This window comes from Pavona decussata, unplaced genomic scaffold, assembly GCF_977016875.1.
Source record: "Pavona decussata unplaced genomic scaffold, jaPavDecu1.1 SCAFFOLD_168, whole genome shotgun sequence".
Classification (NCBI taxonomy): Eukaryota; Metazoa; Cnidaria; class Anthozoa; order Scleractinia; family Agariciidae; genus Pavona; species Pavona decussata.
In genome coordinates this window covers 342,283-367,500 of record NW_028145579.1, presented here as the reverse complement: position 1 = coordinate 367,500, position 25,218 = coordinate 342,283, and the positions used below count along the sequence as shown (strand labels likewise).

Sequence of the window (25,218 nt, the reverse complement as noted above, 5' to 3'; positions counted from 1 at the left end):
TTAGTTCCAAAATCTGTTCAGACAAGAATAGTTTACTGTGTAGTGTATGTGGTTCTACATTTAAGCATTATAAATGAAAGTCACTACTGAGCAGTGCTTTCGTGCTACTGATTTCATGTCATCATGGCCGTTGCCTAAGAAAATAGTTTTTATTCATCAATTGACTTGATGTCAACTGACCTCTAGATATTATGTTATCTCAAACGATACAACTGGTGAAAATGCAAATAAGTTATCGTCCCGCGGTTCAGCAATTTGATTTTATATTTTCTGTTTAATTTATAGGCATAAGCGTAAAATACTAGCCTACTATAAAATAAAATAAGTACTGTTCAATTTAAAAATGAGAAAACAATGCTTAATATTTGATATTAAATTGAACAGTACATCATTAGGGTTTTTGCCGGTGGAGCAATATCTCCTGATAAGAATACTGCAGGACTGAAGCAATATCGTTAATTGATAACCGGACTACCGGTTAAGATTATTTACCTGTGCTAGTTTGAGATACAGCATGGCATTTTCGGTTTCAAGAGCAACAATCCTTTCCTCTCTAGCCTGTGGAGTACGATCAAGGGAATCAAATGATGATACAATACAAAGAACGTATGAACGTAAACGACAGCGATAGAGCCATTTACATTAAGTAACTTTAATTACCCTTAACACATTTTCAAGCTTCTGGACGCGGTCTTTGAGCTGTTGATCACTCAGTTCTGGCATTTTCTTCCCACTGTTTGATGAACTTTGAAAAATATGCAGTTACCAGCTTGGAAATTGTTTAAATATAAAGGACATCCTCGCGTTGAAAGCACCTACAACCGCGTCCAATTTTCTTTGACAACCAGAAAATGCTTCCTTTTCGATTGTTTACTTATTATTGCGCCCGCCCTCCATACGATCAGCTGTACAAACCATGGATGTTTGTCTTTATATGGCCATTATGGCCATATTAGGAAATTAGCTTGCCCCCAGGTCCCTTGCGAAGCTGGCGAACGCCAAAAAGGTATAAAAAATAACAAAATGTTACGTTTCGTAGTCGTTCAAGATGTTTTGTAAACAAGTACAAAGAGTATTCTGGATCTTTGGAGAGTGTAGAGTATCTGAGAGATCTTGTACGCAGAGTTTTGCAGTTGATCGAAGAGAACAGCCCCCCTGAAGTGGCCAGCAGGGATGGAGGTCTGTATGTTGGGTGTGCTGGTATAGGCTATGCTTTTTATGCCGTGGCGGAGAGCTCGGCGTTTGCTAACATACGAGAACAGTGCCTCAGAAACGCCCTTGAGTACATGCAGGTAATAATTTCCCTAAGGGAAGAATGAAGGATTCCGAACAGCCCCGTGCTTTAATACTTATACATTTTGCGGCTTGTACTCAAACTTTATTATATCGGCTAGTCAGTATATAATAAAGAAATAAAAAACGCGCCGAGTGCATTGTTGAGTTATATAAGCACGCGGGAATTTTTAAGAATACGAGAGAAGTGCAGAGAGGCACGAGCCGTAGGCGAGTGCCTCTCTGCCACTTCTCGAGTGTTCTTAAAAATTCCCAAGTGCTTATATAACTTAACAATGCACGAGGAACAGGTTTTTTATTTCTTTTATAAAATATAAACAATCGCAACTCCTCAGACAAGTGCGAATTTTAATGAATCAACATCAAGTTCCTTCTTACACGAGATAACGCGTAATTTAATAGCGCGCGCTCTTGCCGATCACAATACGATCACGACAGGGCACGCGACAGCGCAATCAAGTAAAAAGTCAAACTGTTTTAGTTTTTCGTCACGTCGTAAGCAAGTTGAAGAAGTTAACTCCAAGTCAAGTTTAAGTTTTAAGGTGTTGGGAGACAAGTTGAAGTTATTTAAAAATCTGGAAACATCAGTACAAGAGACTGTTCTTTGCGAATCGCTGGAGTGACAGCGCATTTTGTCTCTGAATTTCTCAGATTTTTCACAGGCAAAAAATCTGACGTGTGCTCCGTGCATATGTACAATTATAATGCACGCACCATACGTATGTATTGTGCATTGTGGAGTTATACAGAACTCAGTTTGACCTATCACAGTGCTTGCTTGACCCTGGCTATTTTATAATGCAGAATCATGGAAGCTTATTGGGCGGCACGGACATCTTCCAAAAGCTTTTATTTGAATGAAAATCATTCAAATAAAAGCTTTTGGAAAGATTTCCATACAGCCTAATGATGAACACACAAACTTAATTAAATGTACATGGAATCACTCCTTTTCATCCCAACCCTCCCCTTCAACACACAGGGAACAATACGTAGTGCAGTACCACAGGCTTTCACACATGCACCCTACAAACCTATCTCATACTGGGTTAACAGACCTCCCCTTATTGTATAGACTTTCTTAGAGTTCATTAGACTGCTCGAGCAGTCTCTTTCTTCTCCTAAGTCTCCTACTTGCGATGGATCCAATGAGCAGCAAAGCTTCGAGCTGCGAGAAACGCAGGCATGGTGGGAAGGAAGAGGAAAGTACCACTCTCATTCCCAGAGTACTCAGGCTCTTAATGGCCAGTGGTTGGTTGCCAGGAGAGACTCTGGAAAACTGGAATTTTATTACTGCAGGATTTCTGCTGCGAAACAATGCAAGCCATTACGGGGCAGCCAATAAAAAAATATAATTTTTTTAAATTTCTCCTGACAGTCTCCTAGCGACCAGCCACTGACCAAAGAGCCCGATGATTCTGGGTACGAAATTGAGAAAGTACTTTTTCCTCCCTCTCCCCAATCCCTCCTCGTTGACTTTTCTAATTTGCATAATTTACCGTCACTTTGTGTGCATGATCTAAAGAAAAAAATAGAACTGCTTGCAGTCTAAAAGTCCATTTTCGTCACTCATCTGGAGCAACTCCATTGCTCTTCGGTCACTCTTGGTGCATACTGTAAGAAGATGACTTGTAACATTAGTCTACTTTAGTATCCAAGTTGTTTTCTCCGGCCGAAAAACCCTTGAATGTAAACTTTCCTTCTATTAATTTGGTTTAGATGAGCCTTCATGGATTATCCAGGACTAAACCTCGTGATGATGGCATTGGAGCTTCATTTCTTTTGGGGCATTCAGGGATTTATGCAGTATCAGCACTTGTCTTTAATGCCTTAGGTTGGTATGGGCCAAGTGGAATGATCATATTAAAACATATTTTCCAGTCCATTCTCCAGCCATGCAGATCCATGCAGATCGAGCAAAGAAGTCTTTACCTGCACTGTTTTTGTAAATTATGTGACATGGCCCCCACTTAAATAATAAATGGAACTACAGATAACTGTTTTCTTACTTGGATATGGATATGAAACTTATCACCTTTAATTAAAATAAATCTTCCTTATCTTAGATTTAGTGCTATAATCATCATACATCTGTGCATACTTTATTGTTCCTTCTCATGGAGCTTCTCACAAGCAATACACACACACACACACACACAAATTAAATTCCAAACATGAACGAACGGGTATGTTAACAATGATCTAGATGAAACCTAATATCGTGTATATACATTACATTAAATATGTGCAAATTCAATCTATGATTGACTTAAATTATTAAGTAGGCTGTGTAAATTCAGCACACTTTAAAAAGTGATTGAACAACTTTGAAGCTTGCATATTTGCTGGTCATGCTTGTCCTACAGAGATACTTATCTGTAATGGAAAGTTCTTTGTACACAGTGGCCAGTTGCAGTTCAATATTCAAGGATATGTATCTGGTTTGTGCACTCAGACACTGACAGCCCTGACATACATTTTGAAACTAAACTGCTACAAGTCTGCAACTTTAAACTGATCTCTTGAATCACTGAAATGAATGATGAAAAATAAGAGTCAAAGAAACTGGTTTGGAAAATTTGAAACCAAAAATTTGTTCAATCTCACATTTGATTTCAGACCATAGACAAGAAGCAGAGCAGTACATCCAGAAGTTTCTAGAAATGGGCAACATCTGCCAGCCACTCAACGTCTTTCGACCTGGGTCTGATGAACTTTTTGTTGGTAGGGCTGGCTACTTGTGTGGCTCTCTTCTCTTGAACAAAAAGCTTGGGAGAACTGTGGTACCTTCAGAGGTCACCAGACCACTGTTTGATGCCATTATACAGTCTGGACAGCAGTACTCACGGAGCCATCATTCAAGGAGCCCCCTCATGTACTCCTATTACAGGACAGAGTACTTAGGTATGCTAAATGTTTTTGTGGTGAGTTAGGCTATTAACCATACATGTAGTTGTTGTTGTTGATGAGAAGGTGGGCCGGGGGGGGGGGGGGGAATGGGGGGGGGGGGTCGGGATGGCACTATCATTCATGTTATGTCACTGTTTGATCTGGGAGAGATTATCCAGTAACTGGACATTATATTGTAAACCACACTTTTCTGAGTTATGATATACAAATTACTAGGCATTACTGTTTTTAATAACGTTACGTTTGACCTGTTTCATGTCTTAGTTGGTAATCTGCAATAACTTAGTGACATTTTTTATGCTTGTTAGATCCAGATCTGTGGGTATTTTTTTTTTTTTGGCTTTCTAATTCTTTCCATGTTATTTGATTAAGGGCTGGAACAGTCTCAAAATCACTAAAGGAGATGTTGGGATTCAAACTGTAATTTTTCTACATAAATTCAAATAATTTGCCACCAGTTTACCATAAACTGGAACCTGCTTAATCTAGTTACCCTTTTTTAATTTGTCTTTGCTTTTTGCTCGACCAAACCAAATTCTAATTATTGATAGTATTGTTTTGAAATGTTTTCTGCAGTTTTTCTTTGGCAGTCAAACCAATATCTAGTTGAGCTGTTGACTAAAAACATTATTGGTCTACTGACTCCAATCTGACTGCTGATTTCTGATTTTCAATATATCTGCTTCCTTTTAGGAGCTAGCCATGGGCTTTCGTCCATTCTTCAGATGCTACTCAACTTCCCAGAACATTTTGCCAACAGAAAAGACGTTGAAACTATCATCCGACAAGCTGTAGACTATGTTCTATCTTGTGAGATGCCAAATGGAAACTATCCTCCAGTCCCTGGGGAGGTTCGTGGCCATGAAGATGAGTTGGTGCATTGGTGCCATGGTGCTCCCGGTGTTGTTTACCTGTTTGCCAAAGCATACCTCACTTGGAATGATGACAAGTACTTGCAGGCTGCCAAGAGGTGTGCTGAACTCACGTGGCAGAGAGGATTGTTGCGCAAAGGGCCTGGGATAAGCCATGGGGTGGCAGGTATGGCTTTGGCTTAGTGCCAACTGTCTCTTAATAGCAATTCTCTGCACTCTATAAAAAGGAGTTAAATTCTGACTGACATTGTGGAATTTAAAATGAAGAGGTTTCTGCTGGCAAACTTCATTCTCACGTTACATTACAAGTTTTGTTTTCGTTATGTTTGAGTGTTTGTTTTGTGCCATTTTTCAGTTTCAGCCATTTTTAAACAAAGACAATTAAAAGGAGTAAAGGAAGCTGCATTAGAGCTACAGTAAATTCCCTTACCGTAATTCGGTCATTTACTTTGTCACCTTGGATTGTCCCGATTACAGGGATATTTAAGCAACAATCATTCTAAAAAGCGCGAAAATCCGAAAGAAAAAAAAAAAATCAAACTGATCATGAAGCTTAATGATCTCTGAAAAATGCGTGGTTACCCCTAATTTTCTTTTCGCATTCCAATAACCCTTGCCTAAACCTGCTTTTCCCGTGTAGTTATAAACCGCGTAAGAATATCTCTGTTTTAGCAGACACCGCCGTGAAGAAATCCGACTTTCTCGGGCCATCCCGAGATGCGCAGAACAGATGTGCAGTAGCAAAAGTATGCACCGTCCTTAAATATGTGCGAGACCGCCTCACCCGGCCCACGCTTCCTCGGGCAAGACGATTTTCGCACGCGCTCACTAGTTTGGCTCGCTCTCATCTCATAGAGAAGGTAGTCTTCACAGGATGGAACACAGTATGACATTTAGAACGTGGCCGTCCAGCTGACGTTTGCTTAACGTCATTATCAAGTCAGTGATGAGCGAAACGAATATAAATGTAAAAGAATTCCTTAGAGACAAATAAAAGCGAAAATATGTGATTATAATGAAGTATTCGCACGCAGAGTACTAGTCATGTAAAGAGTTTGGCGCAAATAGAGTCTTTCTGAGTGTTTAACTCAGGGTTCAGTTCCTTAATGAACAACTCTCAAAGATTAGGCAGTCGAACTTTGATCTACATTTCTTTAGAACAGAGAATTGCTTGTCGGCTAAATCAGCCTTTTGATAGACCGTGTTGCTCAAGGTGCCTCCCGATTGCAGAATATTTGTGTTCATTAATGCGCTGGTGTAAATGACGCGCGGTGTACCCGACATAATCTGCGTCGCACAGATCACATTCAGATTTGTAGAACACGCATTGATTGATGACAATACGGGGCTTCTTCTCTTTTAGAGCGAGAATTTGGCCAATCTTCTTAGACAGAAAGACGGGTTTAATTTGGACTCCAATGTTGGCGTTCAAATTTTGCATTTGCTTCTCTACGGAGTTAGCTGATTGCTGATCTTTAAATGGTAGTGGGACCATGATGGTAGAGCTGACATCCTTTCTATTCCTGTCTGCATCGATGTTGTCGATATTATGCAAAAACGTGTTGATCGCTGAATTGCTCAAATTTATTGGGTAGTCGAGGTTGAGGAACGTAGAGCGGAGCTTGTTCCACTCATCAGAAAACGCAGTAGGGGTAGATGACAGCTGATGTGCACGATGGATCATAGTGGTGAGTAAGCAGTCTTTGTAACGTTTGTCCACATGGCTGTGGTAGTGTAGAAGTAAGCCAGTGTTTGTGGACTTTCTGTAGACTGATGTTTCGAGCCTGTTGCCACTTTTAATAATGTTCATACCAACAAAAGGAATGGCATTCTGTTCAGCTATTTCAAGTTTCTGTGGCAAGAGTTCAATTTGTCGAGGAAAATGTTCGCTTCGTTGAGGTCAGCCTGGTCAGGCATGATGGTCAAGGTGTCGTCCACTTATCGCTTATAGAAAGAGGGGAGCTTGTCTTTCTGAATCTCTTCCAGTTTTTCTTCTTTAGAGCACATGAACGTGTTAGCTAATAATGGTCCCAGGGGAGAACCCATAGCCACGCCTACTACCTGCTCGTAAAGCGTTCCATTCAGTTGAAAAAGTTGGTTTGTAGTTGCAAGCTCAAGCAGATCCCTAAGCTGGTCTTTGGTGAGGTTTAGATCGTAAGTGTCATTGAACCAGTTGTCACTGAAAGCTTTCTCAAGAAGTATTGTGATGGTTTCGTGAGCGGGGACATCTGTGAACAAAGCGGTTACGTCATATGATACCAGTATGATCAGCATCAACAGAGGTGTTTTTGTTATCTTGTTAGAATTGGAAGATATCGCTGATGGTGTACGCATTAGTTGACAGGCTTTAATTTCTCTTCCAGTGAAATATTCTGCAAGCGGGAGGCACCTTGAGCAACACGGTCTATCGAAGGCTGATTTAGCCGGCAAGCAATTCTCTGTGCTAAAGAAATGTAGATCAATTTCGACTGCCTAATCTTTGAGATGTTGTTCATTAAGGAATTGAACCCCGAGTTAAATACTCAGAAAGACTCTATTTGCGCCAAACTCTTTACATGACTAGTACTCTGCGTGCGAATACTTCATTATAATCACATATTTTCGCTTTTCACTGACTTGATAATGACGTTAAGCAAACGTCGAAACGTCGTCGCTTAAATAAATAAAATAAATAAAATAAAGATAAAATTACTAAAATACTAAATTGTAAAATTTGACTTCTTGTCACTCTCTCTTTGTTTTAGGAAGCGGCTATGTATTCCTATTGCTCTATCGACTCACAAAAGAAGACCAGCATCTGTACCGCGCACAAAAGTTCTCTGACTTCATGCAGACAGAAGAGTTCCAGAGGGAAGCCAGCACCCCAAACTCTCCGTACAGCTTATATGAAGGACTTGCCGGCACTGTCTGTTTCTATGCCGACCTGTTAAATCCTTCGACGGCCGCGTTTCCGTTTTTTGACGTTTTCTCTTGATTTGTTGGTGTAAATTATGTCTAACGAAGAGTGAAAACGCCGTAGGCCCCAGAAGAAAAACTAGGAAATGCGGTGAGACCGTCCGCTATAATAACGAGTTCAAGAAATCCATGCCGCGGTACTGGCAAAGTGGCTCCCGTTCGAAGGCCTTCTATTTTGCCTTTAAAGTGTAGACATTGAGATTGTTGTCCTAAGTAAACCACGGTAACAAAAAAAAAGCACACATGCTTCCCCGGGAAATTTTTAAAATCGGACTCTCTAAAAGTGCAATTTCCCTGCAATTGTTTAACCGTGAAGGTTAAAAAATGCAATTATGATAAACAGTTTGCGCGCACTTGTCCGGCTTTTTTTTTTTTTTTTTTATAGATTCCCAAACAGTTTCCAATTGGAAAGAATGTCGGAATAAGCCCAGATGTTAAAGATGGTTTACAGACGACTGGGGAGGGGATGGGGAATGATGAATAATGATTTTGTTATATGTGACAGGAATTGTCTCTGTCTTTGTCTCTTTTTTTTTTTTTTCGATTGCTTGCGTTACATAAGTGAGAAAAATAGTCAACTCTCTCTTTGATTAATAAATGCAAAACAAACCGATTTTCACACTTTTAAGAAAAATATTACTTGGTGTATGAACCGGGTTCGAACTACCGGACAATACATGTCAAACAGCCGGACTATGCGTCTGGCGTCCGGCCTGAAACGAAACCCCCGGTATTGAATGACATATTTGTATCCTTCGGATTGTCATCATGACAAACGGAAGCAGAATATAAAATATATCATTCAGTGAAGTCCTGAGGGGTTCCGTTCCGATCTTCAAAGCATTTCGGCTGTACTGTATTTACATTAGTTTCATGGGATTTGCTATTTCAATTCCTGACAGGTTTTGACAGACTCTCTCCATCATGTAGACTCACAAGTTGATTTTCCTTCTTCGTTGGCTCGTAACGTTACATTTTACAACTTGGAATCATTCCAATTTTATCTACCCCGGTATTGCGGACTCTGGCTATTACAGGCACCTGACCCTTGCGGACTCTGGCTATTACAGGCACCTGACCAAATGACTTTCCCAGTGGTGTCCGCTACGACGAGAGCTGACTGTACTGAGATCACTGTCCTTTTCGTCAATCAGAATCCGGATTATGCGATCGAAAAGTTTGAGTTTCCGTTCCACTTTGTCGGGATAATGAAATGTTGGATTCTCATTGCGAATATCAAAGTTTCCGATGTGCGGTGCGCCGGCTGGATGGTGTGTTCCATTCAGCGAGTTGTGATGTCACTCCTGTGTCGTACAATAGTCTTTGTTTGAGGCTTTTGTGGACTTTTATTTATACGAAATTTTAACAGTTTCCGTGATTAAAGGGGAAGTATCATGGGGTTTTTGACCTCTTTTGTTAAAAATGGTGAAATAAGACCTGCACTTTACTACAAAATAATTCTAGAACAAAGAGAGGAGAAAAATCAACTTAATTCTTAACAGGAACGACTCGTGATTTGTTCTAAACAACAATACGAGAACTTGAAAAACGTTAGCCTACTATTTTTCAAGTTTCAATTCATTGCGACCTACTCTGTCCTTGGCCAGAGGCACTAATCGACAGTTTTCTTGCACTGGGGTGATGATTTATAACAAACCTAGACAACTATTTTTTTGCTTCTGTTGTCAGACAAACATTTTTGGGTTTTGAAATTACATCAAATTTTCTTGATACTGCCCCTTTAACTAAATCTGAAAATTGGCACTGCCTGAGTTGTAATCCTTAACGTGTACGTGTGTCATTTTTTAATCACTCATTTGTTTTAATCTTTCTCTTACGGAAACGTTTGGTATACAGGTCAGGAAAATTGATCATTGCAACTCCTCGTTTGTAAGAAATAGCGTAAATAAAGGAAATCAATATTGCGTACTAACGTAAAGGATATAATTTTGTAAAAGCAAACTTATATCAAGAAAATATCAGGAAAGACTATTGTCAGTAGATTATTTTAACATGAACGTTCCTTTATATGGTCATTTTTTTCATATCTGTAAATACTGAGTCTAAAGCCTCCGTGGAAAGCTGGGAAGTATAACGAAAAGAAAGCTAATTGTAGCGAGTCACTACAAATGTGACTTTTTATATGCCACACTACTTTAAGAGCAGGGTCCGTGTTGTAGTTAGGCAGTAAGGTATGTGCTCACTTCTTTAGTTGAAACAAGCGGATTCAACCCCTGTACATTTGTACGAGTTAACGCAAACTTATTAAAATAATTACATGTACTGCAAGTAAATAAACGCGAGACTTGCCAAGACAGGTTAATTTCATGGCCTGCCCTGGATTAAAAACAAACAAACAAACAAACAAGCAAATAGATTGGACGGTGGTTCAAGTTTCCGCTGTCACTACCAAGACACGAGTGCATCAATGATTTGCTGTGTGGCGGTGCATTTGATGCAACTGAGACAGATACACTGTCGGTCACGAGGGTCGGCCAATGATTAGGCTCTCCTTCAGGTACGCACGCACGCACGAACGCATCTCCCCCGCGAGACCCCGAAGTAACAGCCAGGGGAGAAGTAGCCGCTCGAGCCGGAGTCACGCAACGCTCCCCGGGAGACTAGGGGAGAAGTCGATGGGCTCCTGTGCGCGCACATTCGCGCGACAACTTTGCTCAACCCGGGTATACACAGCGAAACAATGAAGTACTGCGGCTTTACAAAGCGAATTATGCTTTTAGTTATTGTGTGTCAGTATAACTAACAAAATCTTAAAAATTGTGAAAAAGTATATTTTGAAAAAAAAAAAAAAAAAAATTGAAAACTGATACTTCTTTTACAGTGTATTACAATTTTCAATGCGCCCGAATAAACGCGTGTGTGTGTAGTCATTTAACATCCACTCTCCCCTCCCTAGGGATATGTTTATAGTTGATCCCTGTCTAAAACTTAGCCGCTTCGACTTCCTTTTGACCCAACTATCTGCTCCTGGGTCTCCAACCAGAAAATGCTTTCTTTTCGATTGTTTACTTATTACTGCGCCCGCCCTCCGTAAGATCAGCTGTACAGACCATGGATGCTTATCTTTATATGGCCATTATGGCCATATTAGGATATTGGCTTGCCCCCAGGTCCCTTGCGAAGCTGGCGAACATCAAAAGCAACAGCAAGATGTTTCGTAGTCGTTCGAGATGTTTTGTAAACAAGTACAAAGAGTTTTCTGGATCTTTAGGGAGTGTAGAGTATCTGAGAGATCTTGTACGCAGAGTTTTGCAGTTGATCAAAGAGAACAGCCCCCCTGAAGTGGCCAGCAGGGATGGAGGTCTGTATGTTGGGTGTGCTGGTATAGGCTACGCTTTTTATGCCGTGGCGGAGAGCTCGGCGTTTGCTAACATACGAGAACAGTGCCTCAAAAAGGCCCTTGAGTACATGCAGGTAATAATTTCCCCAAGGCAAGGATGAAGAATTCCGAACAGCCCCATACTTACGTACACATTTTGCGACTTGTACTCACGCTTCAAACCTGTATTTGGGGGTTTCGGGCAGGGCGCTTAATCGGACAGCGGCGCTAATTTCTTGACTGCTAAAACCAAAATCCAGAGAATATAGAGGATCACGTTGCAAACGTATTAAGTATTGGTTAACGTCACTTTATTACACAAAAAATAAAAACGACAAGATAAAAGCAACTTGAAAGTTGATTTACAAATGCTCTGCAGCTTCATTCAATGTTTTAATGTCAATGATGCAGTAAAAAAGTACAAACGACAAAATAACTCAACTTTAAAGTCAATTCATAAATGTTCATAAATTACCACTGCGGTGCTTATTCGACAGCGGCGCTTATTAAATTTTTCAGGGTGTAAATGCGGCGCTTATTCAGGCAGGGCGCTTAATCGGGCAGCGGCGCTAACTCAGTCATTTACGCTAGTCCATCACTTTGTGTGCATGAACTGCTTGCAGTCTAAAAGTCCATTTTTTCACTCCTCTGGAGCAAACAATTGCTTGTTGGTCACTTGGCGCATAAGAAGATGACTTGTGACATTTAAGTCTACTTTAGTACCCAAGTTGTTTTCTCCAGCCAAAGAGACCTTAAATGTAAACTTTCCTTTTATTAATTTGGTTTAGGTGAGCCTTCATGAATTATCCAGGACTAATCCTCGTGATGATGGCATCGGAGCTTCATTTCTTTTGGGGCATTCAGGGATTTATGCAGTATCAGCACTTGTCTTTAATGCCTTAGGTTGGTATGGGCCAAGTGAGATCACTCGCTGGCCATGCAGATTGAGCAAACAAATGAAATTCACCATCATGATGTGACATTTGAGTTTGAATCACTCAAGCTCTTTAACTGCACTGTTGTTTTTTATGTGGCTTACCAAGTTTAAAATGACTAATGGATATCTATTTTTTTTACTACTTGGATATGAAACTTCCCACCCTTATTAGATTACTTCCTTATGAGTTATCCAACATATAGTGCTATAATCATACAGACATCTTTGCATACTTTATTGTTCCTTCCCATGGAGCTTCTCAGAAGTAATACATACACAAAAATTAAATTACAAACATGAATGAAGTAGTATGTTAATAATGATCTAGATGAAGCCTAATATCATGATTATACATGACATAAAATATATGCAAATTTAATCTACGAATGACTTCATTATGTTAAATGACCTAACTAAGTAGGCTGTGTAAATTCAGCAAAATTTAAAAAGTAAATTTAACAACTTTAAAAGCCTGCATATTTGCTGGTCAAGCTTGTTTCACAGAGATACTAATCTCCAATGGAACGTTCTCTGTGCACAGTGGCCATTTGCAGTTCACGGATATGCAACACTTCCAAGTTCCTGATAGTCCTCCAAATATTATCTGAGTGCTTGATAAATTTACAAGCTGCATGATTGGGTTTGTGCACTCATCCAGGCCATTCACTTTGAAACTAAATTGCTACAAGTCTATAACTTTAAACTGATCTCTTGAATCACTGAAATGAATGATGAAAAATAGGAGTAAACCAAAAATCTGTTCAATCTCACATTTGATTTCAGACCATAGACACGAAGCAGAGCAGTACATCCAGACGTTTCTAGAAATGGGCAACATCTGCCAGCCACTGAACTTCTTTCGACCTGGGTCTGATGAACTTTTTGTCGGTAGGGCTGGCTACTTGTGTGGCTCTCTTCTCTTGAACAAAAAGCTTGGGAGGACTGTGGTACCTTCAGGGGTCACCAGACCACTGTTTGATGCCATCATACAGTCTGGTCAGCAGTACTCCCGGAGCCATCATTCAAGGAGTCCCCTCATGTACTCCTACTACAGGACAGAGTACTTAGGTATGCTAAGTGTTTTATTGTCATATAATTCATGGTAAGGTAAGGGTGACTACATATATGGAGGGTTAAAGATAGGGTTATGTGGGTGACTATAAGGTACCTTACCATGAATTACTTGCCGTTTTATTGGTTGAGTGCTACTAAACATACATGTATTTTGTTGTTGTTGTTGTTGTTGAGGAGAGGTGGGCCGGGAGGGGGGTGGCAGTGTCATTCTTATTATGTCACTGTTTAATCTGGGAGAGATTATCCAGTAGCTACACATTATATTGTTAACCCTTATTTGAGTTATGATATAGAAATTAGGCATTACTGTTTTTAATAACATTATGTTTGACCTGTGTCATGCCTAATAGCTAGTAATCTACAATTGTGACAGTTTTAATACTTGTTAGATCCAGATCTGCGGGTATTTTTTGCTTTCTCATTCTTTCCATGTTATTAATTGAGGGTTGGAACAGTCTTAAGAGCCGTCCTCTGTAAATATCGACTATCATCGTTTGGACGAGAAAAAATAAAATCCCTCAAACTTTCTCAGAAGAATGGTCTAAATAAGTGATTCACATAAATATAACTTTCAGCTCGCTTCGATTCGTATTTTAGCTGTAGTGCGACCATCTTGGTTTTACCGCTCTGAGAGGGCTTTCGGCGGCCATTTTAGGCCACACTTTTAAAAATTTGCCTTTCAAAGAAAGCGTTACAAATCCGAACAAAATCTCATTATCCGAGACAAGCAAATGTTTGTTGTTGTGTTGAGAAGCTTTTTTGGGAATTTGATCGAAATCTGATTTTTTTACAAAATTTTTAATTTCTTCCCTATTGAACTACTCTTCAACTGCCAAAAAAATGGCCGACTTTAAAGAAAAATATCGCTAAAGATACATCAGTTGGCATCCTAAAACAGCATCCTGGCTAAAGAGCAATGTCTCGTCTGTAAGAATATGCAATAAAATTTTTGGGCAGTTAAAAACAGAAAATTATAGAAGAAGAAGTTTTAACTGTACTTTTGTCAACAAACACCGCCTTCGTAATTAGCATAACAGCATGAAAATAACGATTTCCTAAGAAACTAATGATAAATTCCACTTACCTCGTGAAATATCGAGAACTAGATATTTCAAAATATATCAAATTATAGTTTCAGTCGGATACAGACGCATTTTCGATGATTTGTTGTGCGAAATCACTGTAATACACCGCAGGTGTTAAACTGAGTTCAATTCTTCAAAGTCCGTCACAACCATCGGCCGAAAAAATTGCCATCCGCCCCATAAGCTGCCGTGTGCAAGGTGTCAAATATTTCTTTGTTCTCCTTAATGACCAAAAATTCTTTCAGCAACCATTTTTAAAGCCTGCTTTGAACTGGAGATTCTCGTCAAGAAATCGTTTATGTTCCGTCGACCTAATCCGCCGTGATTAAACAATGAGATTGTGTTACAGAAACGCGCGCACATCCAGACGGGCTGGGGCGGGGGCGGGGAGGAAACAAAAATGGAACAGCTCCTTGATTTAAAAAAAAGGGCCATTCAAGATTACTATTAAAGGTATGTTATGCATGTCGGGTACTAAGTAGGAAATTGCTGTCCCAGAACAACGTGGAATATGATAAGCCCTTGTGCTCTGTTTCTTTGGTTGGAGCGTAGGGGGGGGGGGGGGGGGGGGCAAGTAAAACACTAATTTACAGCATCAGTTAATCGTTGGTCTTCTGTTTATGGTTCATACATGTTCACAACTATCCCAAGCTAACTGACAGCTATATATTTGTAACTGATTAGGTAACAGTGAGAAAGTTATATTCACCGGCACGTAAAATTAATATGAGGGTTTGTATGGGAATACATGCAAATAAACAGCTTACATAGAATTCCAATAAAAAGCGACTTACCTACTTGTTTTTTTTTTTTGTGTGTGTATTACACTTGCCTGTTTGTGTTTTGGAACGTTGTCATAGCGTTTACCATTACGAGGACTTGGAGCCAGAAAAACTACTAAATCTGAACATCGTTGGAAATGCTATATCAAATGTTACGAAGCGCAACCGACTGACAAATAGGGCACAACAGCTAATAGTTAGTGGCATTTATTGAGGATAGAAAAGGTTTTTTTTGCGACGCATGATGGCTAATAAATAAGCAGCGTGACGGGTGATGGAACCCGTGCGTGATGCGTGACTGGCATCACAACGAGATGCGTGATTTTCTTTTTTACGAGCGCGTGACGCGTGATTTACCAATTAGATTTCCATGATAACTGAACTTTCTTTGACCTAAAAGTCACGATAGACAAGAAGGGAATAAGACGGTATAACGTAGGATTCACCTTTCAGGGTACATTCAGCATTTTTTCCTACAAGTAAGTCGTCTTTATACATGTATCTCTCAAAATCAATTAACACACAATCAATCTAAGAAGATGATGCATGCAATACAATTTTCAATAATGCGTCCTCGAATAGTTTGGAATCTTACATGATTAGCTTAGTGCACTTACTTACGTGATGCGTTATTGCTTTAAAACGGTTTTCGGTGATGCGTGATTCAATTTAACATTAAACGTGATGCGCGATTGATACTCCCCCTCCATCCTCTGCCACCCTCTTTATTGAAAACCCATATGCCTTAAATATTTGTTGCTGCCCTTTTGTTTTTACATTAGATAACTGCATGAGCCCGAGGCTCATGCAGTTAATGTCCTGTTGAAACGGAGCTGCATGTTTGCACAAGATTGCTAGACAGCTGCATGTATGCTGCTTTCCACGATCTTGGGATATTTGTATTATACTATGAACTGTGTAAAACTCGCGTTGTGATTGGTCTAGAGGAGTGCGTGATTAGAGTATAGACGCACGATTGACGTCATAGAGTGGTGTGACCGGCGCACGTGATCAGAGGCTAGAGTCCAGCCAGAGCGACTGGTCAACAAAGTTTTGCAAACTGTTTTTGCGAGTAGCGGACAAACACAGGCAAATTTTCTCAGGAAAGGAAAACTGTTCAATAAAAAATTGGACAAAGACCGTTGAGAGTGACCTCAACCAGGATAGGAAAGCTAGAACTTTGTTGTGACGTGAAAAGGAAGCAAATATTTGTCGAAATATGTCGCCGATAGAAATCCGGTAATGGCGAGTAATCGATTACAAATCGCAGTGAAGCGACTTACATGAAATAATATTTTGAAATCAGGATTTCCTTCTGGAATAAAGGTTAGTTTTGAAAATATTGTTAGTGAATTTTTTTCGGATTATACTCTAATTTAGAAGATCAAAATTGCATGTGTGTAGTAGTCCAAAACTGAGTTTGCTGGAAAGTTTTTGACTCAGCTCAGGCAACGCGATGCTCGCTCACAAAATTTGTCGAAATGTCTTGGTTATTGTATAAAACAAATAGATTCCATTTTGCGTGGGTCTGTACTCTGATAACGCACAGAGGACGTCAAAACGTGGTGAGAATATCAGTCACGCTACTCGCCTGCGGCTCTTAGCGTACTTCTTTGTTCTCACCACGTTTTGACGTCATCTGTGCGTTATCAGAGTACAGACGCACGGCAAAATGGAATCTATTTGTTAACCCTAAATCAAAATATTCGCACATCATGCGAAGCATATTTACACTTAGCTTTTGAAAGCCGTTTGACACATTAAAGGAACAAAGGTTGAATGAGACATAAACAATTGGGTGTATTAGCTGCCAGTTTCGAGAATATTTGTTCGGGTTGAAGAGTAGGCAGCTTGATCCTCAGCGGCACTCGTGTCGATATGACAACGTTCCAAAACACAAATAGGCAAGTGTAATACACACACACACAAAAAAAAAACAAGCAGGTAAGTCGCTTTTTATTGGAATTCTATGTAAGCCGTTTATTTGCATGTATTCCCATACAAACCCTCATATTAATTTTACGTGCCGGTGAATATAACTTTCTCACTGTTACCTAATCAGTTACAAATATATAGCTGTCAGTTAGCTTGGGATAGTTGTGAACAGGTATGAACGATAAACAGAAGAGCAACGATCAACTGATGCTGTAAATTAGTGTTTTACTTGCCATCCCCCCCCCCCCCCCCCACGCCCCAACCAAAGAAATAGAGCACAAGGGCTTATCATATTTCACATTATTCTGGGACAGCAATTTCCTATTTAATACCCGAAATGCACAACATAGCAGTAATCTTGAATGGCCCTTTTTTTTCTAATTAAGAAGCTGTTTCATTTTTGTTTCCTCCACGCCCCCACCCCAGCCCGTCTGGATGTGCGCGCGTTTCTGTAACGCAATCTCATTGTTTAATCACGGCGGATTAGGTCAACGGAACATAAACGATTTCTTGACGAGAATCTCCAGTTCAAAGCAGGATTGAAATGGTTGTTGAAGGAATTTTTGGTCATTAAGGATAACAAAGAAATATTTGACACCCTGCACACGGCAGCTTATGAGGTGGATGGCAATTTTTTCGGCCGATGGTTGTCCTGACGGTCGTGACGGATCGACTTTGAAGAATTGAACTCAGTTTAACGGCTGCGGTGTATTACAGTGATTTCGCCCAACAAATCATCGAAAATGCGGCTGCATCCGACTGAAACTACAATTCGATATATTTTGAAATATCCAGTTCTCGATATTTCACGAGGTAAGTGGAATTTATCATTAGTTTCTTAGGAAATCGTTATTTTCATGTTGTTATGCTAATTACGAAGGCGGTGTTTGTTGACAAAAGTACAGTTAAAACTTCTTCTTCTATAATTTTCTGTTTTTAACTGCCCAAAAATTTTATTGCATATTCTTACAGACGAGACATTGCTCTTTAGCCAGGATGCTGTTTTAGGATGCCAACTGATGTATCTTTAGCGATATTTTCCTTCAAAGTCGGCCATTTTTTTGGCAGTTGAAGAGTAGTTCAATAGGGAAGAAATTAAAAATTTTGTAAAAAAATCAGATTTCGATCAAATTCCCAAAAAAGCTTCTCAACACAACAACAAACATTTGCTTGTCTCGGATAATGAGATTTTGTTCGGATTTGTAACGCTTTCTTTGAAAGGCAAATTTTTAAAAGTGTGGCCTAAAATGGCCGCCGAAAGCCCTCTCAGAGCGGTAAAACCAAGATGGTCGCACTACAGCTAAAATACGAATCGAACTGAGCTGAAAGTTATATTTATGTGAATCACTTATATAGACCATTCTTCTGAGAAAGTTTGAGGGATTTCATTTTTTCTCGTCCAAACGACGATAGTCGATATTTACAGAGGACGGCTCTTAAAATCATTTACCAAAGTGGTTGATGGGCTTCAAGCTAGTTTTTTTTCCAGAAATTGAAATAATGAGACCCTATGAAAAAATGGCTGACATTTCAGTATTCTTTTGTTTGCATTCTAATTAGCCCTTCTAACCTCGTTCTTGAGTTAAAAACATCAATAGAATATTTTACCTTGAATGAGGCTAGTGAGGCGAATTTGAATGCAGGCAAAATAATTCTAAACTGTCAGCCATTTTTGCATAAGGTCTATTTATTATAGCCAGCAGTTCACCATAGACTCTAACCTGCTGAATCTAGTCATACCCATTTTTTATTTTTTATTTTCTGTTTGCTTGACCAAACCAAGTCTGGTTGCCATATGAGCTATCGTTTTGAAATGTTTGTCTGAAGTTTTTTGGTTGGCTGTCAAGCCATTATATCCGGTTGAGCTTTTGATTTAAAACATTATTTTGCAGGTGTGCTGTCTCCAATCTGACTACTGATTTCTCGTTCAATATTAATCTCGTTGCTTTTAGGAGCTGGCCATGGGCTTTCGTCCATTCTTCAGATGCTACTCAACTTCCCAGAACATTTTACGAACAGAAAAGACGTTGAAACTACCATCCGACAAGCTGTAGACTATGTTCTATCTTGTGAGATGCCAAATGGAAACTATCCTCCAGTCCCTGGGGAGGATCGTGGCCATGAAGATGAGTTGGTTCACTGGTGCCACGGTGCTCCCGGTGTTGTTTACCTGTTTGCCAAAGCATACCTCACTTGGAATGATGACAAGTACTTGCAGGCTGCTAAGAGGTGTGCTGAACTCACGTGGCAGAGAGGATTGTTGCGCAAAGGGCCTTAGGATATGCCATGGGGTGGCAGGTATGGCTTTGGCTTAGTGCCAACTGCACTCTATAAAATGGGGTTAAATTCTGACTAAATCTGTGTAGAATTTAAATATAAAGAGGTTCCTGCCAGCAAGCTTCCCTCTCAGGTTATATTACAAGTTCCGTTTTCGTTTTCGTTTTGTTTGTTTTGTAACATATTTCAGTTATTATTAAAAAAAGACAATTAAAAGGAGTAAGAAGCTGCATTAAAACTACAGTGTATGCCCTTACCGCAATTCAGACGTTTACTTTGTCACCTTGGATTTTCCCCATTACAGAGATAATTAAGCAACAATGATTCTAAAAAGTGCGAAAATACAAAAAAAAAAAAAAAAAAAAAAAATTGGATGGCATTTTTTCCCAAACTGATCTTGAAGCTTAATTATCTTTGAAAAATCCATGACTCCCCCTAATTTTCTTTTCGCATTCCAGTAACCATTGCCAAGATCTGCTTTTCCCTCGTAGCTATAAACCGCGCAAAAACATCTGTTTTAGTAGGCACTGCGATGAGAAACCCGACTTTCTCGGACCATCCCGAGATGCGCAGAACGTATGCGCAGTGGCAAAAGGAGACACCGTCCTTGAATATGTGCGAGACCGCCTCACCCGGCCCACGCTTCCTCGGGCAAGACGATTTTCGCACGCGCTCGCTAGTTTGGCTCGCTCTCATCTCATAGAGAACGTAGTCTTCACAGGATGGAACACAGTATGACATTTAGAACGTGGCCGTCCAGCTGGTAATGATGATAATAATAATAATAATAATAATAATAATAATAATAATAATAATAATAATAATAATAATAATAATAATAATAATAATAATAATAATAATAATAAAACCATAAAAAATTGCGATAATGTTGAAAACTTTAGAAAATTTAAAACCATCTTGATTTAAACGTTTAAAAAGCGACGACGTTTCGACGTTTGCTTAACGTCATTATCAAGTCAGCGATGACCGAAACGAATATAAATGTGAAAGAATTCCTTAGAGACAAATAAAAGCGAAAATATGAATGAATGAATGAATGAATGAATGAATTCTTAGATACCGCACATATCACCAAGTCTCATGGCGGTTTACATTTCTGTGGGGTGAGATCGGACGTCAGCGTGTGAAGGCGCCTCTGGTAGCCGCTATCGGTTCATATTCGATCTCACCCACCCACCCACTTAACCCAAGCATCAGTGTGAAAGATAGAAGGCCAGACCACAACACCGGGAACTACGTCCCCTACTCTTGCGAACAGTGTGTGGGTTCTTTAACGTCCCACAAAGTAATCATGAACAAGGGTTGTGAGACGGGACCTACGATTTATCGTCCTTATCCGAGAAGACTAGAAAGTCTAACCGTTTGCAGATGTTATTACAAGACCCTGAGTGTTGGTCCGGCCGGGGTTTGAACCCGCGACCTCCCGCACGGGAGCCCGGTGCTCTACCAACTGAGCCAACTGAGCCAACTGAGCCAACCGGTCGGCGGTAATGAAGTATTCGCACGCAGAGTACTAGTCATGTAAAGAGTTTGGCGCAAATAGAGTCTTTCTGAGTATTTAACTCAGGGTTCAGTTCCTTAATGAACAACATCTCAAAGATTAGGCAGTCGAACTTTGATCTACATTTCTTTAGAACAGAGAATTGCTTGTCGGCTTAATCAGCCTTTTGATAGACCGTGTTGCTCAAGGTGCCTCCCGATTGCAGAATATTTGTGTTCATTAATGCGCTGGTGTAAATGACGAGCGGTGTACCCGACATAATCTGCGTCGCCCAGATCACATTCAGATTTGTAGAACACGCATTGATTGATGACAATACGGGGCTTCTTCTCTTTTAGAGCGAGAATTTGGCCTATCTTCTTAGACAGAAAGACGGGTTTAATTAATTTTGGACTCCAATGTTGGCGTCCAAATTTTGCATTTGCTTCTCTACTGAGTTAGCTGTTTGATCTTTAAATGGTAGTGGAACCATGATGGTAGAGCTGACATCCTTTCTATTCCTGTCTGCATCGATGTTGTCGATATTATGCAAAAACTTTTTTTTTTTTTTTTTTTTTTTTTTTTTTTTTTTTTAATAATGTTCATACCAACAAAAGGAATGGCATTCTGTTCAGCTATCTCCATGGTGAATTTCAAGTTTCTGTGGCAAGAGTTCAATTTGTCGAGGAAAATGTTAGCTTCGTTGAGGTCAGCCTGGTCAGGCATGATGGTCAAGGTGTCGTCCACTTATCGCTTATAGAAAGAGGGGAGCTCGTCTTTCTGAATCTCTCAGTATCAAGAAATGGTCTATTGTTCCGGCTCAACTTTGGGCATTGTGCCGTTAGACAATAGTCCTTTGTCCTTGGTAGCGCTGAGGGACTTTGGCCGAAGCTAAGCGGAAAAGCTCACGACTGATCGGGAAATTGTCGGCGTGACAATTTAGCTGTATTGGGGTAGTGGGCAGAGTAAATTTGCACTCGTCAGGTCAATTGTCACTGGTGTACCCCAAGGAGGATTGACCACCGGTGCGCGCATACGCGCTTCGGACTGATTAGAAAGTCGAGAGTTGAACAACAACAACAAAAAAAATGTCCGCATGAGTCTCATTCAGATTCGACCACTTCTCTCTTAATAAAATGCCTGGTATAACTCGAAGCACTAAAACATTTATATTTTATTGCGCGTAATCGAAAGCTTAAAGGCGATCAGGTGAACAACTCCCGGTGTATGACTTGAGGCGCTCAGCTGTGCTAATGGGTCTGTGTATCAATCTTTCCCAAATTTTTGTTCGTTCATGAACAAATGTCTGTCAAAAAAAAGAAAAAAAAAAAAAGAAAAGAAACTGTCATAGTCTTGACCGAATTCTTATAGTCGTGGTTAAATGTATTCTGTTCAATAGTTTTCGAAGTGCGCGTGCATTATTTCTGTTTGTGTTTAATCAAGCGCGCGGCACGCATCGAAGGTGTGATTTTTTTTTCCATAAACGGGTCTTGCTCGTAAATATGTCCACAAATACTGTTATAGTTTTAAATCGAAAATCTTTGTTAAATATATTCTCCTTAATACGATTTTTCTAAGTTTGCAAAAAGCGCTTGTATTATTTCAGTTTGTTTAACAGTCACTGGAAAAAAAGACTGTTCAGAACAATTTTTTTTTTAGATTTCGCAAAGCCTACGCAACTTTGTAGATATCAATCAAGCGCGCGGCACGCAACGAAGGTGTGACTTTTTTTTTCCATAAATAAAATATGTCTAATACTAAAGGTCTTGATCGCGAGTAAATCGGTCTGTAACGGCTTTCAAAGTTTTAAACCGAATTCTTACAGTCATTGGAAAAGAAATACTGTTTAGAACATTATTTTTAGTTTTCGTAGAGCCAACGCAACTTTGTAGATATCAAATCAATCAAACGCGCAGCACTCAACGAAGGTGTGATTTTTTTCTCATAAATAAGAATAATAGGTCCTGCGAGTGAATAATTCTCTTTCCAAAGTTTTTCATAGTTTTATTGTTCAAAATTTTACTCTAGTTTTCGCAGAGCGCGCGCAACGCTCGAGTAAAACTAAAATCTCTTGAGGGGCATTGAGCAAATGATTTCACAATTGGATTTATCAGTAGCTATTACAAAGTCAGTAATATATCTTTTTTCTGCACACTAAACGCGGTACTAAATCTGATTTATGTAGTGCGACATTTGAATGAGCCACAGCGGAGTGATGATTGAAAACCCGCTGAGCGTAAAGCTAAAATATTAGCGCCCCCAATAACCAGTGCCCAATAACATAGCGCCTCCAATTTTCGTGGGATATTGTCCGCTCCCGAATGCTTTTTCGCCGGACTAAATGTTCGTACTGGGGAAAGAGGCGCGAGGTTCGCAGCGTTTACAGGCATTAATCGCTGGCCAAATGCATGCTTTCATCTCCAGTGCACTTGCGACGCGTAGTGCGTCTCTGGATAAAGCGGTTGAATAGTTCTTTTGCCAGCAAACACTGGCAATGTCATACTTGTAACCTACACGGCAGCTTTTACTTTTGAGTACAACCCTCGCCCTACCAGCCATCCCACAGTAACTATTTGCATCGAAATAATTATACCAGTACCACCTCCCCCGGGGAGAATTTGTCTTCCGATCGTTCAAATTTCCCGCTCGTATGGTAATCGGAAAATTTTGAAAAATCGCGCGAGTCTTTAGAAGCTGTTGCCGCCATTGTTCCCGTCATTGTTCCTAAAGGCCATATAGGGTCATTTTTAGGTCGTATGACAATGCCTATTGTTATCAAAGTTGATCCGCTTTTCTTGATATAGTGAACGTGTTAGCTAATAATGGTCCCAGGGGTAGAACCCATAGCCACGCCTACTACCTGCTCGTAAAGCGTTCCATTTTTTTTTAGTTGCAAGCTCAAGCAGATCTCTAAGCTGGTCTTTGGTGAGGTTTAGCTCGTAAGTGTCATTGAACCAGTTGTCACTGAAAGCTTTCTGAACAAGTATTGTGATGGTTTCGTGAGCGGGGACATCTGTGAACAAAGCGGTTACGTCGTATGATACCAGTATATGATCAGCATCAACAGAGGTGTTTCTGATATCTTGGGAGAATTGGAAGATATCGCTGATGGTGTACGCATTAGTTGACAGGCTTTAATTTCTCTTCCAGTGAAATATTCTGCAAGCGGGAGGCACCTTGAGCAACACGGTCTATCGAAGGCTGATTTAGCCGACAAGCAATTCTCTGTTCTAAAGAAATGTAGATCAAAGTTCGACTGCCTAATCTTTGAGATGTTGTTCATTAAGGAATTGAACCCCGAGTTAAATACTCAGAAAGACTCTATTTGCGCCAAACTCTTTACATGACTAGTACTCTGCGTGCGAATACTTCATTATAATCACATATTTTCGCTCTTCACTGACTTGATAATGACGTTAAGCAAACGTCGAAACGTCGTCGCTAAAATAAATAAAATAAATAAAATAAAGATAAAATGTTTTAAATACTAAATTGTAAAATTTTGACTTCTTGTCACTCTCTCTTTGTTTTAGGAAGCGGCTATGTATTCCTATTGCTCTATCGACTCACAAAAGAAGACCAGTATCTGTACCGTGCACAAAAGTTCTCTGACTTCATGCAGACAGAAGAGTTCCAGAGGGAAGCCAGCACCCCAAACTCTCCGTACAGCTTATATGAAGGACTTGCCGGCACTGTCTGTTTCTATGCCGACCTGTTAAATCCTTCGACGGCCGCGTTTCCGTTTTTTGACGTTTTCTCTAACGAAGAGTGAAAACGTCGTAGGCGCCAGAAGAAAAACAAGGAAATGCAGTGAGACCGTCCGCTATAATAACGAGTTCAAGAAATCCATGCCGCGGTACTGGCAAAGTGGCTCCCGTTCGAAGGCCTTCTATTTTGCCTTTTAAGTGTAGACATTGAGATTGTTGTCCTAAGTAAACCACGGTAACAAAAAAAAAAAGCACACATGCTTCCCCGGGAAATTTTTAAAATCGGACTCTCTAAAAGTGCAATTTCCCTGCAATTGTTTAACCGTGAAGGTTAAAAAATGCAATTATGATTAACAGTTTGCGCGCACTTGTCCGGCTTTTTTTTTTATATATAGATTCCCAAACAGTTTCCAATTGGAAAGAATGTCGAAATAAGCCCGGATGTTAAAGATGGTTTACAGATGACTGGGGAGGGGATGGGGAATGATGAATAATGATTTTATTACATATGACAGGAATTGTCTCTCTCTTTGTCTCTCTTTTTTTTTTT

The 25,218-nt window shown here is 40.0% G+C and overlaps 2 protein-coding genes and 1 pseudogene across 3 annotated transcripts in view; 2 read left to right on the top strand and 1 right to left on the bottom strand.

Moving 5' to 3' along the window:
- Positions 1 to 886, bottom strand: part of LOC146464163 (kinesin-like protein KIF25) — a 14,271-nt gene extending 13,385 nt beyond the window's left edge. Inside the window, exons 1-2 of the mRNA XM_085130091.1 lie at positions 661 to 886; positions 493 to 558 (exon numbers count right to left, since the gene is read on the bottom strand). Coding sequence (XP_084986217.1) covers positions 493 to 558; positions 661 to 723 — 129 coding nt within the window. The 5' untranslated portion in view covers positions 724 to 886. The remainder of the gene's footprint in view (positions 1 to 492; positions 559 to 660) is intronic.
- A 148-nt stretch (positions 887 to 1,034) lies between these two features.
- Positions 1,035 to 8,397, top strand: LOC146464162 (lanC-like protein 3; the record flags this gene model as incomplete). Its single annotated transcript, XM_085130136.1, has 5 exons — positions 1,035 to 1,292; positions 3,013 to 3,127; positions 3,913 to 4,197; positions 4,897 to 5,241; positions 7,820 to 8,397. Coding segments are annotated over 5 exons (1,233 nt in total), but the record flags the coding sequence as incomplete, so codon positions are not given.
- Positions 8,398 to 11,190: 2,793 nt separating this feature from the next.
- LOC146464161 (lanC-like protein 3) lies at positions 11,191 to 25,180 on the top strand (annotated as a pseudogene). Its single transcript, XR_014868590.1, has 5 exons — positions 11,191 to 11,465; positions 12,159 to 12,273; positions 13,091 to 13,375; positions 19,136 to 19,481; positions 24,495 to 25,180. The product of XR_014868590.1 is annotated as a lanC-like protein 3 (transcript).
- The last annotated feature ends 38 nt before the right edge of the window (positions 25,181 to 25,218 follow it).